The sequence below is a fragment of the Candoia aspera genome, chromosome 5 (genome assembly GCF_035149785.1).
Source record: "Candoia aspera isolate rCanAsp1 chromosome 5, rCanAsp1.hap2, whole genome shotgun sequence".
In the NCBI taxonomy this organism is placed as follows: Eukaryota; Metazoa; Chordata; class Lepidosauria; order Squamata; family Boidae; genus Candoia; species Candoia aspera.
In genome coordinates this window covers 59,212,682-59,232,900 of record NC_086157.1, presented here as the reverse complement: position 1 = coordinate 59,232,900, position 20,219 = coordinate 59,212,682, and the positions used below count along the sequence as shown (strand labels likewise).

The window sequence follows — 20,219 nt, the reverse complement described above, 5'->3', positions numbered from 1 at the left end:
ATCCAATGACAATCAGTTATTGTTGCTTCTGCAGTGAGGTGGGCTGGATATGTTGACTATGAAATAGCCTAAACAAATGGCTTTTTATCTTAGCAAATCTGCAGTCAGTTGTTTAATGGTAGAATAGGGATAAATTCTAATGCAGGACATTCTCTGTGGGAGCATCCTGCATATAAAGTTGCTCACAGCCATCGCCTAGACAATTATCCTATGCAAAGATCTTTAGGGTGTTTTTTTTTTTTTTTTGAGAAGTTTGTACAGTGGCTATACGACTATACAAAGAGGGATATACATCTTTTGCCCTGAGACTGCAGAATTGGACAGATGATGTGCTGATATTAGCCATCGGGGTTACCTATGCATGTATAGCTGAAAACAGGGAGGCCCACCTATACAGATCCAGTGAGATGCGGGGATCATGTAACTTCAAAAATTCGTATCTGTATTTGCTTGCTTTCATCTTCCCTCCTAATTTTGTTTCCATCTGGTATTGATTCTCATATGTTGAACATGCCAGCAGGAATGCCTTTACTTTACTTTGTACAAGAGTAAGAATAATGTAGGTGTGTTACAACTGATAAATAAAACCATAAAACTTGTCAAAATTGTGAGCTACCATGTTTTGTAAGGTAAGTTGTAAGAATACATGCCAATTGTTATTTTTAAACTGTTGGAGTTTCCTTAAAAATCTATCTAGGGTAATCTCAGATGTACACAATATAATACAGTATTTTTCTCTAAACTGGTTTGTGGATCTAGCTTTTCAATGTATGTACGTGTGCTTAATCATAATGCCATATATATTATGCCCAAGTGAATATGGCACCATATTACATATGCAGGTCCATACTCCCCCAAAACTTACCATTGAAAATAGGGAATTTGAAAGCAAAATGTGAGTAAACCAAGTATGAGTGTACTTTTATACTTCTACTGAGCCTGATTGCTACAACTAACAGATTTGGGCTGCACAGAAACCAAAGCTCTTTCCTGCCCACCAGTGATCATCTGAAGTTTTGCATGGTTACCAAAAGCCATGTAAAAGGAGAAGTTTGGAAAAAGAAAAAAGAAATGGGATGCCGTATATCTGGAGTGGATGACCAGCAGCAAAGTGGATAGACTCAGTGATAGTGGCAATGAGAGCTCCACTAGAAGACCTGAAAGACCAGGTTAGGGATAGATCGTCATGGAGGAAAAACTATGTGGTAGCTAGGAGTCAAAAATGACTTGATGGCACCTAATCACATCTGGAATAGGCAACTTTTACATCAGAGGAAAATAGCCCCTCTTGGTTAAAGGGCAATACTGCACACAGAAGTAGGTAAAGTTTTGGGCCAGAAGCACATTCTGAATGTGCATATGATGGACATACAATATAGCTGCCATGAGAAATTTGCTGTTTATAAAATGGCTGCTAAATTGGTTAAGACCAGTCACAAAACAGCCATTGACAAAAAGACTCAACTGTCCTAACAGCCAGGAACCACGCTGAGACAAGGAACAGGTCTCTAGTGTTTTATTACTGCTACATAACACAGAATCCTAACAAACTGAAGAAGCGTTGGAAAACCCAGACATACAAACCCCAAAGACTAAGGCGGGCCCGATCTGTGTCTCTTTGAATGGCCACCTAATTCCTCAGTACTACGCATGCGCTTTACAGCCTGGATGGGAGCCCCCTGCTCGCCATCTTCACTCATGACAGAAACAGCCCATCAGCAACAGCATCCATAAGGAGGACAAATGTTAAAAGTAGCATGGCACTGTTGTGACACAGGTCCTGCCCCTTTTGTGCATGCATAATGAGGTAATGCACATGTACAAAAGGGACAGAGTTTGTGGTATAATGGCACTGTACTGCTTTTGACGTGTTGATGAAAATAGCAAGGGTCTGCAGTGCCATTCCTATGAGATCCAAATGTAATGCTGCAAATAAACATGTTGCTAGAGACTGGGGCTTCACTTTGCAACATGCCAGGTTCTTACTGTACGTTTTTTATTATAGGAAATATTTTTAAAAAACGGGGCAGGAAAGTGTCTCAGGTCACATTGTTCAAGAAATAGTTCTACCAATAGAGGGCTGCAAGGTTGAATGAACAGAGTAATTTAGAAAGTGGGAGATCTTCAGTCAACACAGGATGACAGTGTTGGGGGGAAAAAAGGAGACACCCCACCCCAATTAATGGGATTGGCCCTACCATAAGACAGGATATTGGTAACAGGCATAACTGAGGTGTCATATCAATATGGCCAATGAACTTGTTTTGTTGTAGTTTAATTGCCAGGGTGGAGGAAAACCCTCTTAGGATTTTCTCACAGAAGCCAAAATAACTGAATCAGCGTTGGTTGCCATAACAGTGTGTGTCAGATAGCAAAATTTCCTTTCCTTGCCCTGTAAATGTTTATTTTCACATGTTGAACTGTTGTCCTCCACATAAATGCTTGAAAATATACTACAGCTATTATAACAGCAGGATAAACCCCAAATTTGTCTTAATCAAAATCTGTGACACTAAAACCAGAATTTGAGTTACTGTGCATGAGGTGACAATCTTACACACTCTCCCAAACAGAAATTATTTTTGTTACTGTATTCAGTTAAGAGTTTACTTATCCTCACACCCCAATCATAGGGAGTTTAGAACTACAAAAACAAGAAAACAAAAAGTACTTTCAAATGAATCTGCTGGAACTGAAACATTAATAATATAGAGGAAACTATGAGGTCCTAACTACCATTAAACTAATCATTTTTATTTTAGGTAAGCATATGTTGCAAAACTACAAAAACAGTATTCTTGCTTGCTTATTTATCTATCACATTTACTGTAAATAGCCTTCAATAAACTGTGGTTTATTGAAGCATGTTGGTTGGTAGCTCAAAAGCAGGGGGTGTGGGGAATGCCAGTATGGTAGCTAAAGAAGAAATCAGAAATCTGTAGCACAGGATAATCATTTATATAAGTAGTTTAGGAATGTAGTAGTAAAACCACAGTGCTCTTTGGAATTCTGGCAGAGAATTCAATGCAAGAAGTATAATATTGAAAAGGGTGTTTATTTTATTAACAAGTTATATTTATTTCATTTAATGGCTACATTTCTGTTTTCTTTTTTTTTTTTGGAAATTGAGGAAATGATTTCATGTCCTAAAGGCGGGTTTAGTCTCAAAATAAGATACAAATAGCATAAATAAATGTCATAAATGCTATAATAAATTAGCTGAGTTTTGTGAAAATGTTACATTAACAATCCTGTCTTATAATTATGCTTTTCTCTGGGTTTTTAAAAATTACTTGTTAAGAGAGAAGAAAAATACATTGTCCAATGTCTTCAAAGAAAAAGTGCAATGGCATAGAAGCCAGAGAAATCATCATCATCATCATCAGACCTAACTTTATATGGGTTTACACATAGTAGTTTTTTGCTGGCAGGAGGAAGAAAAAGCTTCTTAAGAAAAAGCTTCCTAAGATGCAAGCCAGAAGCCAACAACCTGAAGGCCCAAAAGCCCTGTCATACCAGCTGGCACTTCTTTACAAACAATTGAAGTGCCACAGTTTCTCTCCTTATTTACTAAGTTTACTTTAGAACTTGTTTCCCAGGTAGGACAGGTGAACACTTGTGTCAGCGGGAAAAACACTCCCAAAAGAATTTCAATCCACAAGGTTCGATGATGCAGAGAAAAGAGTTTATTTGTAACGCATTTGCAAAGGCAGGTTCCCTCCATGCAGGTGCAGGAAAGAACCAAAAACAAAGCTAGCTCAAAACCTTTATACCCTAACTGTCCTCCCCCTCTTTCGAGGGCTCAGCTCACAATCTTCCTGTTTCCCAAGCATTCTTGAGTTAGTTACTAGGTTTATGTGTTTATGTGTCCGGGATGATTCTGCCATCCTTATCTCTTCCTCCTTTCAAAGGCTAATCCCACTCAAACACCTCTTTGTAGACGCCAGCTACTCTACACAATCAGCTATAAATTCCTAACCTAAACGGCTCTATCTGACACGCATATCCTCAGCCCCACGGGTTCAGGGTCCGGTCACCCACCTGTGGCTAACTCCCTTTTTTTTCTCTCATGAGTTTGAGGCACGTACAAGGGTTTTTCTTTACCTGCCCCCCCCAACCCCCTCACACTTGGTTGGCAGGAAATGTTTAAAAGCTCCCCAGCTAGCTGATTGCTTAATGTTCAGGTGGCTCCTTTTCCATCAACCAACTTCCTTCTTCACTGCTCCAGAAGACCTGCCCTCCCTTTGCTCACCCTGTTGTCACTTAGGGTGTGGCACAACAGGCAGGTAGAGCAATCATATGCAGCTCTTTCCCTCCAGCTAGAAGAAAAAAACATTTATGTAGTGGGCTGAAGTTGCCCTCAAGCTTTGCAGCTGGCTGAGGGCAGTTTTGGAGAGTCCTACAAATTTGCAGAAATGATGCTGATGTGGATCAGCTGCAGGAGTGAGTATTCTTTACATCCCATTCTGTCCCGTTTCCCAACTTAGCTTTTTCCTTTTCTTCTTGTTTTTCCAATCAGCATTCCTAACCGAGCTGACTTTGGTTGCTGTTTTGATTTTTTTGATAATAGGGCTTCAGTGGGCCCTTCCCTCCATGTTTGTTAATATGTTGGATATGTGACAGGGTAGGTACAAAACTTTTCTCTCTCAATTCAAAGCAGCTACACTCAGCTGAGGACCTAGAAGTAGGGCCTATGGTGGGCAGCCTGGTCTTTTCTCAGATTCAGAAAAGATAGCCTGTCTCTGTGAGTATTGAGTGTGTGACAGAGAAACAGTTCTAATATATTCTGTCATGGCTTTTGTTTATGATTGTAAGATGTTCCTCTGTTTCAAAAAGAGATTCTCTGATTTTTATCATGGCAACTTTTGTAAGATCAAGAAAGGGGAGTTTATAGGCCTTACTCCACATCTCAAAATAGTATTTTTCAGTAGTATAGAAATTACTTCTTACTTATTTCACCATGTCTCCTATGTCTAACAAAATATAGTAACTTTACTTCATAAGCTTGGTTACATAGCACAGAAGAAAGGCTAGAGAAGTACATACCAGTGCCTTATTTTACATTCCAGAATTTATCCAGGCATCCGGTTGCATAATAACTCCTAATTGTCAATTTCTACTATTCCTCCACCGCAGAACAAAATATTTTAAGCCAATGAATCCTGTTTGGTAGGGCCTTAGAGTAATTGTGCAGTGCAGAATAAATTGGAAATAAATGCAATCCCTCTGTAGAGATGTGTCTAGTACACAATCACATTTGAGGAGGCTGAGTATATATTCTGGATCGAGCATGTTCACTGTGGATGATAGGACCTATAGTTCAAGGAGGGCACTAGATCATGAAAGCTGTTGTAAAATGTTGAATGCTAAATTAAAGGTGATAGGATTGATAGTATGTGTGTGTTTTAACGAGAGCTAAAAAACAGAGAGAGAGAAAGGAAGGGTAGGGCTTGTAATACTGTATGCAGGTTGTCCATGGTCTGTTAAATAGAACTTAATATTATAATACTCTCCTGCAATATAACTTTCTAAGGTTACAGGTTTTTAATGCTAGAGTTCAAAGTCCAGATTATTGTTTGCTTTAAGATATTAATAAGATACTGTGCAGCCAGAATGGCTATTTTGTAGAATGACATGTATTACACATCAATGTATATAATTTGTCATGCTCAATAGATAAAAAATGACTTATTAGTTTTCAGAATAAATGTATAACTGTTGATTTTGATTTATGCTGCAGTATTCCCTCCCGAGGCTTAAAAGCATTCAATAGTTCCCTTGTTTGCTAGCTGTTATAATCCTGACAGCAGGGATTGGCAACTTCCTACTAGTTCAGGGTTCAACTTCATCAGAAGGGTAGGGCTGAAAATGGTGTCTTTTTGTCCGGATTGTGGTGGCTTTTAAGAGTAGCAATAGGACCATTTTCCTCATGGGGATATCACACTCCCATTTCTAATCTTATTCCAGCCCTTTCAAGGCAAGGGGAGGGGGAGCAAATGAGGATACATGTATGATTATATCCTCATGCAAATGATATAAGTTGGTTCTTGTATCAGACATTGTGATATGTGTATGTAGGTGCAGCACATTGTGATACATGTATGTAAGTGAGACATCATCATGGTTACAGGGACCACCATCTGCAAATCAGGCAAAAATTGCACTGCCCCACATCTTGCAGCAAAATGTTGATGGCAAACCTTTGATGCTTCAGGGGCCATGTGCCATCCATAGTTTTCCTAGCCCTATTTTATGTATAGTTTGCCCCCTTGCATTTTCCAGAATGAATCTCTTGCTCCCCAAAGTGTGAAATACTGGATTAATAACTCCACTCTGTCTTTTAACAATGTTATTGAAGATTTCTCAGAAATATTACAATGATTCCCACTGTTCTCTAATTCCTGCTGAAGCCACCTCTGATGGCAAATGGTTTTAAATGGTGAATTAAAAAGGGAAAATAGAAGGGAATTTAGCTTTCATCAGGAAGAAACATGTACAAAACACTTTAGTTCTGGTTCACTCCCCCCCCCCCCTTGGGCAAGTAAGTGGATCAAAAGATTTTCAAATGATTACATATATCCAGAATACTTTGAAGCAATACCACAACCACGTAGCACACATCCATGCAATTGCTTTAATGTGCTTCCCTCCAGTCCAGTGTTTGGAGACCACAAGAGAGAGACTGGCTGGGGAATTTTGGGAGTTGAAGTCCACACGTCTGAAAAGTTGCCAAGGTTGAGAAACACTGCTACAGTCTATGAGGTGGCAAAAAAGAATGCCTGCATCATTTTCTCTGTCTCTACTCTGATGCAGCAATGGGTCTAGTAAGTGGTGTTGCTCTGATACTTTAATGTGGAACAAATGAAGAAAAGGAATAGGTGGATTTCCTGCTGGTGGAACAAAACAAGCAGCAGTTGCTGCCTCTAATGTAGAACTGGGGCTGAGGCAAGTAGGCGAGTTTTAACAGGTGGCTAGGCCTGTGCATTTAGCTATCTGTCAGAAACTGCTCTGGGGAAGCGAGGCCTTCCACTCCTCCTGCTACATCAGGAAACCCCACCTCACCCATGGATCTGGCCCTGCAGCCACAACCAGCTCACAGACAGTAGGCAGAGTTTCTCTCTCATTCCGTCTCCCATGCTCTCTCCCTGCCTCAGTCTTTTTCACTGGCTCATCTGTCTCTCCCTTGATCTTACTCTGGCTTTTTGTCTCTGACTCCCCATATTGGTCTCTCTGGCTCTCACCTGCTAGTCTCTGCCTTGTGTTCACCTGTCTCTCTTCCCCACTGTCTTCTCACTTTCCTTCTCTGTTCCTCTCTTGTTCACTCTTGTTGGTTGTTTCTCACACTCATCCTTATCTCTTCATTGTTCACTCCCCTTTCTCAGTTGCTTGTCTTTCTGCCTCAACTGAGCCTGTTCTTTTCTGCTTTGCTTTTCTCTCTTACACACACAGTCTCTCTCGTGTAGTCTCCAAACAACAGATAGGTCCCCCCCCCCAACTTCAGCCAGCATCATTCTGCCACACGAGACTCCCAGTTTTATGTGGATAAGGATCCTGCAGTAATTCCGTTGTGGTGCTTTGCGAATTGCCAGTCTGGCATTAAAGGTGGCCAGATATCTCGTCTGATCAGTCTTGCTGATCAAGCCCAGAGAAGTTGCCAGCAACCAGAGATGGGGCGGGGGTATAGATGCTTATAGTAGCCAAAAGTAGCCAATAGGAATTGGGGAGATCTGTTTCTGACCATATCATAGTGGCTGAAGCATCATAAATCATGCTTATAACAAGACTTCTGTAGGGACATGGTGGAGAATAACTTTTAACATTGGATCAGATAAATGCAAACGTTAGGTGGACCAAGCTGTGTGTTAGGGATGAGGCAAAGGCTGTGACACACAGCCCTGTCTTTAAAGAATGGTTAGTGGGTCATCTTCAAGGGATAGTTGGGGGGGAAGTGTGGACAGTGTAACAATCTTGGCCCCTCAGAGGAATAGGAGATAGAAAGCTAGGGAGACATGTTCAAAGGAGAAAACGGCCCTGAATTCTCAAGCTGCTAAATAACCTCTTTGGGTTTTAACATAGGTGCTCTTAATTTGGTCCAAGCATACCCACATCAGAGAAAGATGTGGCATGCTGAGATGTACATGTACCCAATATATGACCTACCCACACTTGGTGCCGTTATTTCCACATCTGTGGGTGTGAGGCAATGAAACGGGTTGCTATCTGTGCTTGGGAAAAACAGGTGCAGCCAGGGAGAAACACTTCCCACCCTACTTCCCCAAGGCTCAGCACAGCTCATGCTTTTTCCCAAAGGGCCCCAGAAAATTAAATATTTTAAGCTATTTTATGCTCTCTCTGCTTACAGATCAGTATAGCAATAATAATCTAAGTTACATATCATTTGATACATTCATGCATCAGTGAGTTAAATACTTGCCATTTTTTTCTTCTTGTCCTATTTATATTTTCTTATGTGCTTTGTTCTATTTTTTCAGATTTTATGAAATTTGGAGGATTTATCATTGCATCTCTCTGTGCTTGGTATTTGGGGTCATTATTGGCATATTTCATACCTGAAGACTCACTGGCATCAACATTTGAACAACTTCAGAACTTTCCAGAAAAGCCAAAAATTTTTAGTATGTGATTGCATTTCCAACACGTATGTTTAAGATGCATGGAGTCTTCATTTTTGTATCTGCCGAAGAATGTCTGTCTGCTTGTATGCTGTCCCACATGTGGATGGCTGGACTATGGGTTAATGTAGACTCGTGCACTTTGTCTCCTTTGGTTTCTGAAGCCTCTGGCCATTGTCTGCCCACATATCCAGTTCAAGTTTAGTTAAAGCAAGCAGATCTATTGACATAGTGCATAGCTTTACCCACCTGTGTTTACTAAGGAGTATAAGGAAAACTTACACTTCTTAGTAAACACAGCTTGCAATGTAAATATCCACCCAAATCCAAAGAATGAAATACAGTATGTTTGGATTTTGTATTAGGAGCATTCGTGGGGCATGGGTGGTGGTGGTAAAAAAAAGTCAAGTTGATTACTGTGACCACGCAATCAAAGCCCCACCCATTTTTTACATGCATTGTGTGTGCAACATTTGTAAAAAAGTAATGGGGCTTTGATTGTACATATTGAATTTTTAACAACCCCTGGGACACCCCTACTACGTGATTTCAGTACGGTGAGCTGTGGACTGAATTGTAGTCATGGTCTAAAAAACTGAGAAAAGATACTTCTGTGGCTATGTGTATGTTTGTTCTACACTGAGTGTGTTAAAAGGTGAAGTACATAAACTAACCTATACACCAATAGCTTGTATTTCTAGAATCACCAAGTGAATTTATTAAGAACATTTAGAAAGATAAGTAGTTGATGCAATTGTTCCAGCAACCAGCTGAATCATGGCTGCCTGGGGATTCCACTGACTAATATTGTCTTTATAAATAAAAAATAGGGATGTCCTCAAGTATAGTAAAAAAAAAAAATCAAGATGACAGCTGAAGCAGTGCAGTTAAAGCTCCATCTCTGCGGTATCATCCAGTGGCTATCTGGATTTTTGCAGCTGAGATACAGCATGAATACATAAGAAATGGAGAGTAGATAGCAGTTGAAACACATTGATTACTAAGGAAGGTAAAAGGATAACAGTAAATGAAATAAATCAATTTATATACAAAAAGTTTAAATTGAAACATCATTTTTAAGAATGTCAATAGACAAATGCAACTATTCAGAATCAAAAGAGATACTGATAGATCATGAGAAAAGAGCAGCTAGAAATTTTACAAGAAAAGTCTAAAAATAAAAGGCTTGGCACACACCACAAGATGGCAATGTTGGGTATTCCGAATTAATACTGTGACTAACAGGACAGTTTCACAGAGAAATGATGTGCTCTGAAACACAGTCTGAAACAAGAATAAAAGTTATCTAACTTTAAAGTCTTCTCCAATACCAAGTTCAAAGCACTAATACTTTTTCTGTCTTGCTTCTTCAAATCCAACGTTCACTTCCATAGAGTAGCACAGGGAAAACCATTGCCTGCACAGTTCTTTGTCAATAAGTTATTCAGTCTTTATCGATATAGACATACCATGGCATCGCAATACCTTTTCCAAGACTTTCAGTACTACTTAATACAGTGCTAGTCTGTGGTGTATTTCTTGACTACTGGTTCCTTTAATGTTTATAGTATATCCTAAGAGGCACTGAAGGTATCTTCATTATCTTTTCAAGGGTGACATCTGTACCTGTTGTTATTAGTTTTGTCTTTTTTATATTTAATCATAATCCTATTTTTTCCACTGTGCTCCCTGACTTTAATTACTAGAGTTTCCAGATCATTTGCATTTTCAGAGTAGAGTCATCAACATAACACAGGTTATTGATGTTTCTTCCTCCAGTTTTAAAAACATGCTCAACTTCCAATCTAGCTTCCCTTAATATATATTCAGCAAATTGGTTGAATAATGGAAGAGGGAATATACAACCTTGTCTCATTTGTTTGCCAACCTGGAACCAGTCTTTTCCACCATATTCTGTCCTGACAGTGGCTTCTTGACTTGTGTGTAGGTTTTTCATCAGGAGAAATGAGAGGTTCTGGGATTCCCATTTTCCTAAGGATGTTCCATGGTTTGACATGGCTGACACAATCAAAGAAGCACACATTGACTTCTTTTTGATATTCTTTGGCTTTCTCAGTTATCCAGTGTACATCAACAATTATGTATCTCGTTTCTCAGCCTTTTCTAAAGCTGGCTTGAACATCTGGATTCTCCTTTTCCATGTGGGACTCTAATACATGTTGGATGATCCTAAGCATTATTTTGCTAGCATGTGAAATTAAGAATACTGTGTCATAGTTTGCACATTCTGTTAAGTTTTCTTTCTTTAGTATTGGTATGTAGACTGACCTCTTCCAATCTGTTGACAACTGTGTTGTTTTCCAGATTTTCTGGCACGGTTTGGTTCAAACCCTTACTGATTCTTCTATTGCTTGCTATATTTCTGCTATATTTCTGTAGATATTTCATTATTTCCTACAGCTTTCCAACAATGTCTGGAGAACTGACCTAATTTCATCTTCTCGTACTAGAGGTTCCCTAGTATAGGGAATATCTTCTCAGATATCTTGGATGATGATATTTCTATTTATTTTTATTAATAAAGTTTTTTTTTCCATTTCTTCTTTATGTTTATAATATATGTGATTTTTACTGCTCAATCACCAATATATTTGTTGTTGTAGTTGTTTGTTACATTTCACCAATAAAAAATTAAACATAATCATCATTTTGTCAAGATCCTGACCAAAGAGGCTTTTCAAAAAGATCTACAATAATGATGATAAAATGAACAGATATTGCTTAAAGAAATTAATCTCTTGTTTATAGATACTAAGATTTAATTACCAGTGTGTGGTCTCAAAGACGACTACTCTGTTGTCCATTATAGTGCCATCCCCCAAAAGACAGAAATGTGACCACTGGTCTCCATGTTTGCCTGGGAGCTATGCTTATCGCATACTCAGTGGAGGTGGGAAAGAGAGATTTCCCAAAATGTGTTTTGAAGATGAACTGTAAGTATTTAAGGCCATGTTGGCATTCAACATACTTGAGCATATTTTGACATTCAGTATCACTGAGACTTACAAAAGTAGCCATGCTCACTATAAAATCTGGAAGATAAAATCCCAGCTCTCCAGAAAGAAGGAGATAGGAGGTAGAACTATGTGATTCCACAATTCACCATTGATTATCAAACCATAGCTTTAAAAAGTTACGAGGATTATATCTAGCCAAGCCCTTCATGACAAAGCCATTCCTTAAATTCATGTGGCTCTGAGGCTTCCAGCTTCCTATTAAAATAATCACCTAAAATATTAAGGCACACAATAATTAACTTCATGGAAAAGGCTTATCCTATATTGATACTTTATATTTATTTCAATTTCAGACTCATAAGTCAACAACAAGGAAATGCTGGAAGAGGAATAAATATTGCCATTTTAGACTGTAAGTAAAAACCCATAACCCTGTAGGTATAACCAATTTCATGCAAGCTGTCTCTAGCACACATTTTCTTCGTCTCCCAAACTCGCAGCCTTCTAGAGGAGATGTGAGAGGTACAAAGGGATTTCGTGAAGAAGAAAGATATCCTTCCCTCAGATACCATTGAATAAACACGTATATGTTTTAATTTTGGGGGGGGAAAAACTGCTAAGGCTTCCAAGAGAAGTATGGCAAACTGAAGCCGGCTTGCTGAAAGTAGAGCTGATGACTGCAGAAAAGACCAAGGAATCAGTGAGTAGACCAGTTCCTTGGAAGCCCTCCAGCTAAGGAGAGGACAGGAGATTCCCACGTGTGCTCCAGACAGCTGCTCCCCACAAGGAGACCGCAGGACAGTGGTTTTCCGTGGGTTTGAGCACTGGGAGACAATGGGTTTAGCCATCTTGGTCACAGAGACCTTTAAAGGACACTAAATTCACAAACCTCACTTTCTAATCACTTTTGGAAATTGCTTATTAACTACTTCTAAGCTGTTAGAGACCTTTGGAATGACAAGTTTGAAAAGCTGGGTGAGGCTGCCTTTAATCCTGAATGAAAGAAAACTTTAATTGTAAGCTTAAGAATTTAAGGAACCTGAAATGGACAGCAAAAAGCTAAATAAGATTTTTATCCTAGAAAGTTATAAATGGACTAAGGGTCAAAATGAAATTGGAATATTGAAACTTTTAGAATAAGATTTTGGAATTAATTATAAAGTACAAACAGGACACGGTGGCGCTGCGGGTTAAACCGCTGAGCTGCTGAGCTTGCCGATAGGAAGGTCGGCGGCTCGAATCTGCGTGACGGGGTGAGCTCCCGTTGCTAGTCCCAGCTCCTGCCAACCTAGCAGTTCAAAAACATGCCAATGTGAGTAGATTAATAGGTACCGCTTCGGCAGGCAGGTAATGGTGTTCCTTTTAGTCACGCCGGCCACATGACCACGGAAGTGTCTATGGACAAACGCCGGCTCTTCGGCTTTGAAACAGAGATGAGCACCACCCCCTAGAGTCGGACACGACTGGACTTAATGTCAAGGGAAAGCTTTACCTTTACCTACAAACAGCTTATCATGGAAAATAGATCCTGTATTGGTATTTACAAAACTCAACATAGTCTTGCTTGGGATGGGAAGGTGGGTAGCCATTCATGGGGGTGGCTTATGCCTTAGAACCCCTCCTACCAGATTAGAATGTTTATAGCCTCTTGGATTTTATATTTATTTATGTTGTATTTTATATTTGTAAACTGACTTATTTTTATAGGATTTTAATTGTTTATTATTATAGTATTAGTTTTATTGTAAACCGCTCAGAGTCCCTCTTTTGGGGGCGATGGGCAGTAGCAAAATTTGAAAGATAAATAAATAGATATATTTATCTCTGTCTGTCTGTCTGTCTGTCTGTCTGTCTGTCTGTCTGTCTATCTATCTATCTATCTATCTATCTATCTATCTATCTATCTATCTATCTGCTAGGCCCTACTTTAAATACAGATAGTCCTTGGTTAAAACTCATTCAGCGACCATTCAAATTTACGATGGCACTGAACGAGTGGTACTTATGACCGGTCCTCAAAGGTCTGGCTGTCCCAGCACCCCCGCGGTACATGATTGTGATCTGGGTACTTGGCAACCAGCTGCCACTTACAACTATTTGCAGCGCCCCATGATCATGTGGTCACCATTTGCAACCTTCCCCTGCCAGCTTCCCACAAGCAAAGTCAATGGGGAAGCTGGCAGGGAAGGTCACAAGTGGTAAGGTAAGTCTCTCCCATGTGGCAGCAGCCACCTCCAACCCCACCACGCTTGTCCCTCACTGGCAACCCATGCATTCTCATGCACCCTCCCCCACCTGTCAACAGCCAACCCTGCCGCACCTGTGCTGTACCTTACTGGCCACCCACGCACCCTTGCGCACCTCCCCCACCTGGCAGCAGCCACTTACCTGCCTGCTGGCATGCTTGTGAGCTGCCTGGAACATGCAACTTCCTGCTAGCTTCCCCACTTACTTCGGTTGTTGGAAGCCAGCAGAAAATTTCAAGGAGGTCCTTGCTTAATGACCTGTGATCCTTCCTCAATGACAGTAACAGGGACCACTGAGATTGCTGTCGCTAAATGATGTGATCAAGTGATGTTGCGCTTTACGACCACATCACTTGGTGATGGAAATTCCAGTTCCAATTACCATCATTAACCGGGGACTACCTGTAAATGTAAAAGAAGTGCAAGAAAACAATCAAGATGTCCCAGTCAAAACCTTGCTTATGCAATTATGTGTCCATTTGTCTTTATAGAGACTCATCCAGCTTTCTAAACTGTGCTGTATAATATAAATCCATGGGCATCCATGGAAGAACAAGGGGCAGGGAACAAGTGACAAAAGATATATCATAATGCAAAGTCTACCCCTTATATACTTATCGGAGATATCATGACACAAGTACGAAAAGGTGAATAGGTCATTATGACATCATGATGCATATTTTGTCATTTTAGGGTCGTCATCGTGCTAGCTATACGGGTGCTTCTCTTCCTCTATGTATATGTATATACATTTATGTGTGCCTGTGTTGTGTATTGGAATGATGTTTGAGCAGATTTTCTCATTCTCAAAATGTTATTATAAATTGTTTTATGTATCATGCTGCATGAATATTGGACATAAAAAAAATTAAACCTTTTTTCTGGTGATTGTACTACTATTGTGAGCTGCCCTTGGAAGTCTGTTGATCAAAGGCAGGATTTATATTTTATAAATAATAACAGTGCCAAGTGCATTCTAGGCATACTGTATAGATCTGTGGAACCTTTTCATTATTGAGGCCAAGCGGGGCATGAGAGAAGATGAGCAAAATCAATACTTTGCAATCACAGGAATTGAACAACGTCTCATTAAGGCTCCCTACTAGCTCATATAGGTCATATAAATATCTGGTTGGCAGCTTTTTGAATGTAACACCAAAATAGTTTTCTATTCTATGTATTTCTCACCAGTTTTGAATATATATTTTGTTTTGTTTTGTTTAGATAACACTGGAAAAGTTGTTGTGACACAATATTTTGACATGTGGGAAGGAGGTAAGAAGCTAGCTCATGTTCAGCATCAGTACAATATCTCTGGATCAAGTACATTCGCATAACGCACATAGCATGTATTGTCTCTGCAACAATGCACTTTGGTCGCGGTCATGGATATTTCCTGAGTGTTTCCTGACCATGTAACTAACCTGCGGGATTTCTCAGGGGATCCAAATGACATCATCTTCACTGACTTGTGAACTGTTTGTGTTTTCCCTATAGGAAAGTGATTAGCTGATGTTTTTTTGCCTACCGTACAGAAATTGACCAATTGCTACGCTGGCCTCATTACCGAGGCAAAGTAGAACAGATGACTGGGCCAAGCAAATTTTCCTGGCATTCTTTTTTGCCTTCTCACAGACCAGAAGAAAACATGTTAAACCAGCTTTCTGGGTGTACTTTGAGAGCTAATGTCAGCTCCATTGAGGAGCTCTGAGGGGAAAAAGAGAAGGGCATTCACTGCCCATTCTTTTCTCGTAACTGTACATTTGGATAGGAGCTCTTTTCACATGTTCAAATAAATGCCAGTATGGGGCTTACAAAGCAGTGGAAATCAAGCCCACTCAAGTTTTCTTTACATACTATAAAAATGAGTAGATGAGATTATAAAAGTGACCAAATAGGATTCTCTCCTACAATACAGATGTAAAACTGGCCAGAGTTCAGGTATGCTCAGTGGAAATAAATTGATTTGACAGCCCAATTTGTAACCATGTCTGCAGTAAATATGCTAGCTACTGTCCACTTGCCCTGTGTTGTTTGGCCTGTCTATTTGTGAAAAAGACGTGAGAACTATTTTATGATAGTATAGCACAACTAGTCATTAAAAAAATGTCATTTTTAGTGGAGTGCATAACCATTATTTTCTACCCTGATAGATATCAGTCTCAAAATGTTGGAAGAGACAAAAGTGAGGAAGGACAGAATATTGCAGTGATTCTGAGTAGACAGTTTAAACCATTCTAAGTTTAACTGGCAGTTGTTTGGATAATCAACTGAAATTCTGTGTTTAAAAAGTATGTCCTCTGTATTGCTCCTTTACCTTCAGTGGAAAAGACTTGGACTAAAATGTTCCTATTTCTTCATGGAAGGGGATTTCTCTATCAATATAAAGTTGTTGTTGCTGTTTTAAATTACCCATAGCTTTCCACTGTTTAGAACAGGAGCACACAACATTTTGGTGGCCAAGCTGGGGTATCCATGGGTGGTGGGGGAGATAAAAAAAAGTCAAGGTGGTGGCTATGACCCCATGATCAAAACGTTTGCCCTCTTTGACATTTATGTGTGCAAACATGATAAAAAGAGCAAGGCTTCAATTCTGCCCATCATCTTGAATTTTTACTCCCTGTAAAATTACATTTAACATTCTGGGTTGGCTGAAGATGTCAAAGTGAGTGAAGCAGCATTTTTTAAAACTCTGATCTGCCTGTTTTAAAGCTTACAGTACAGTGTTCATGTTTTTATCAGCTCACAGTGGCAGGAAACTCTACTTTTAAGTAATCCTAGCTAGAAAAGGCTCCAAGGTCAACAAAACTTGGCTGGGTCAACAGGCCTGGGGGTCTCAATGGTGATCTGCTGAAGTAGCTCCACTGTTCATAATACCTAATGACCTCACCTAGCCTTTTTAAATTATAACCTCAATGGTTTTAACAGTATCGTGTTTTAATATTTTTATTTTATGGTTTTATTGCACACCACCCAGAGTCTTGTTCTGGGAGATGGGCAGCCATGTAAATATGATTTATAAATAAATAAATAAATAATAAAATGAGCATAAGCATCTGTGGGGGAGGAAAGGGAGAAGCAAATGACAAAACATGGATTGTGATATCACAAACCTATGAGTTATGGACTTAGGTCCTACTTTGGGATGTATAGTAAGTACCAAAGGCTGGGGATTGCATTAAGACATTGCCACACATCTTTTGTCTTTTTTTGTCACTGCTGTTTGTACTGAAAATCTATGAAAACAAGGCCTCCCGCCCATCCCTAATTTAGAGAGTCCCCAAATTATCTGGAGCACTAGAGGGGGTATAAGAGAAAGGGGAGATTGCCCTCCCATCTGTGGAAGCTGATCCAAGATGTCTTGGATCTCACCTCTTCCCAGAAAGAAATACAGTCGAGGCTTTGGTGGGAAATGCTTCATTTATAAGGGATTTCCTTAAGGAACTTTATTTCCATCTACAGAATTCTCTAGACCAATGACTGATTTTATTCAAAAGGCTCCCCTGGGATCTCTACTCTTTATGGCCACCCTTGATGATGGAAGTACAAAGTAAGCAAGCAAATCTAGGCTTCTACTCAGCCTTTACAAACTTACAAATACATATAACAAAAATTATAAATTTATGATCAGTTCAATTTACCAGTTTTGCCAAATACGCATTGCTGTGGATATTTTGTCATAATTAGAAGCTTGTTTATGTGTCACAATTTATCCTTCGAACACTGCCTTTTTCCCACAAAGCTGTCATGAGTAAGGATGGCGAGCAGGGGGCTCCCATCCAGACTGTCAAGCGCATGCGTAGCACTGATGAATTGTTCAGCCATTCAAAGAGACACAGATCGGGACCGCCTTAACCCTTGGGGGTTATATGTCTGGGTTTTCCCCACGCTTCTTCAGTTTGTTAGGATTCCTGTTAAGTACTAGCAATAAATATTAGAGACCAGTTCCTTGTCTCAGTGTGTTTCCTGGTTGTTAGGACAAAAGCCATTGCATTAGTGGATATCTAAGGCTTCCCATTTTTGAATAATACTGATAATCAGTAAATTCCACATGGATACTTACTAATACATCTACTACATCTCAATTCACTACAGGCTTACCAACTGTAGTATTTTAATTGGGCAGTGTTATTAATATTGCTACTCCATTATGTAAAAAGTTTTAATATTAAAAATTATTTCTTAACTTGTATATTTTTGTTGCATTCTTTGCAATTCTTCTCATTTGCACAATTTTAAGGGTGAGTGAAGCTCTTGACCTTCATGAATTCATCCTTCTTGAATCTGAAGGTCCGCTTGAGATCTGATGCTGGACTATAGATCCTAATATTTGGAACTGATTTTAGCAATGTTCCCAAGCTGGGCGCGCTGCATACATGTTGATACCACAACTCTAACAATTCTCAACTATAATGGCCATGTCCGGAGGGAGCCAGTTTTGGGAAAGCTGGCCTAAACTTGCTTCTGGCCCTAGATAATCAGAAGACAGCTCTGCCATTGCATATAAACAGGAATAGTCCACAGTAGCTGCTGATTTGTGCTGTCTGAATCCCAGAGGGATCACAATCAAGTTATTCTCTTATCTCTTGCAGGTTACAGAACGATGGGAAAAAGGCAATAGCAGAATTGGGAAGTAAGGAAATATGGAATTTGAGGTTTAGGTCAGGCTGGGTCTTTTTAGCTGCAAAAGGTTTTAAACTACCAGAAAACATACAAAAGGAAAAGGTAAGAATTATTTAAATTAATCACTCCAAAAGAGTGTAATTCTGTGATTTTAGCATGTGATAGATGAGGTAATAATATTAAAGTAGGATTTTTAAATAATCTGTTTCTGTTCCCTTAACTGCCATTGAGTTTTACTTAGATCAGGCTTTAAGACAGAATGACAAACTCACACCAGCAATGAGGGCCAGATTTCCCCATCCAAAGTATTCTCCTTTTTCCTCTGTGGCTGGGATTAACAATGATATTCCTTAGAAGAGCAGGCGTGCTGTTTTGTTTTGTTTTGTTTTGTACAAATCAATAATTAAAAATCTGTGTGGAAAACCCTGTTCTGTGCTGGAACTCTGTCTCCCCAGAAACACTCAGTATGGGAGTTTTATTTAATATATTTGTCATAAAGATATATTTTCTGATGTGTTTTAAAGCCATTCTGTATCCTTTGTTTAGCAAATCACAGAATATTTCCATTCTTAATGTATTACGAAGTCATACATTGAATTACAATTTGTATGTATCTTTTCAAACAGATAATTCATTCTGACAATAGTAAGAATCGATACAATGGCTGGCCAGCTGAAATCCAGATTGAAGGCTGTATTCCAAGAAACCTAACAAGCTGAATTCTAAAACTATTGGCAAAGTGGTATACTGCGTCTTACCTTATACGGAACTATCTGCCCTAAAATGGGCTGCCTAAAGCTGTGGACAAATATAATACTCTACATAAAATCAATTTGAAATGCTGGATTCAGTTGCAGAATTGGTTTTCATCATGAATAGTAAATAATTGGAGAAGCCTCCCTGCACCTGCTTCATTTTCTCCTTTCAGGGTATTGGGCTGTAACACCTATCATTTCCAGCCACCATAAATCAAATTGGTTTGGGATTTTGAAAATTATGGTCTCAGACATCTGACATAGGTCAGGCTTGGGAAAGGTGAATCAGAAAAACATCTTTGATGTTTTATGCTGTCACTTAGAAAAGAATCACATATTGGAAGCAAGGAAGTGCCTGACAAGTGTGTGTTTGTAAAGTTGCTTTGTGTGTGTGTGTTTGTGTGTGTGTACGTGTGTGTGCCAGAATGCTCAATAGAGCTGAAAGGGGCACATCCATGCACCCAGTTTAATATGCCTCCAGTCTGTGGGATGGCACAAAAGTACGCTGATGTAATTTGCTCAGTCCCAAATACCGGATCTCTATTTTACCTTGAAACAAAACCAGGAATTGACAACTTTCCTGTGGGACAAGTTAAGGAAGGTTATTAGTGGATTTCCTGATGGTGGGAAAAATGTCCACCAGCGGCTCTCCCAACACAAGCAGGGTCTGGGAGAGGAGGTGAGTGTTGACAGATGGTTGGGCCACTGGGTTTAGCCATCTGCCAGGACCTGGTCTGCGGGATAAGTGGAGGCTTTCTGCCTTTCCTGATTTACCCAAAACCCACTATTAGCTTCATCGATAAGGCAGTGAACCGCCCACCCCCCACCCCTGCCCCACAAGTTGTCTTTCTCTCTCTTGCTCTGTTCCTTAGACTCTTTGCTGTCCTGGTTTTCTTCCCGGTGTGCACGCAGTCCCTCACCCACTCGTCTTTCTTCCTGCCTTGTTCTTTCTCTCCATTTTCAGTCACCCTGTTTCTCTCATGC

General features: G+C 39.7%; 1 protein-coding gene across 2 annotated transcripts; it reads left to right on the top strand.

Moving 5' to 3' along the window:
• Positions 1 to 4,315: 4,315 nt before the first annotated feature.
• Positions 4,316 to 19,266, top strand: FAM3B (FAM3 metabolism regulating signaling molecule B). 2 transcript variants are annotated; one of them, XM_063305333.1, is made up of 8 exons: positions 4,316 to 4,443; positions 8,493 to 8,636; positions 11,464 to 11,587; positions 11,965 to 12,023; positions 15,082 to 15,132; positions 17,320 to 17,407; positions 18,450 to 18,582; positions 19,107 to 19,266. In XM_063305333.1, exons 1-8 carry the CDS (start codon positions 4,416 to 4,418, stop codon positions 19,197 to 19,199), a joined length of 720 nt encoding a protein of 239 aa, XP_063161403.1. In that variant the 5' UTR covers positions 4,316 to 4,415; the 3' UTR covers positions 19,200 to 19,266. The 2 variants fall into 2 exon arrangements, with proteins under 2 accessions (XP_063161403.1, XP_063161404.1); XM_063305334.1 differs by lacking the exon at positions 8,493 to 8,636 and having other exon boundaries at positions 4,324 to 4,443.
• Positions 19,267 to 20,219: the final 953 nt, after the last annotated feature.

Bases quoted from the DNA above. Each gene is read 5' to 3' on its own strand.
- FAM3B (XM_063305333.1), top strand. From the start codon at position 4,416: ATGATGCTGATGTGGATCAGCTGCAGGA. The intron at 11,588-11,964 runs GTAAGTATTTAA...TTTCAATTTCAG, and splicing joins ATGTGTTTTGAAGATGAACT to ACTCATAAGTCAACAACAAG. The intron at 12,024-15,081 runs GTAAGTAAAAAC...TGTTTTGTTTAG, and splicing joins AAATATTGCCATTTTAGACT to ATAACACTGGAAAAGTTGTT.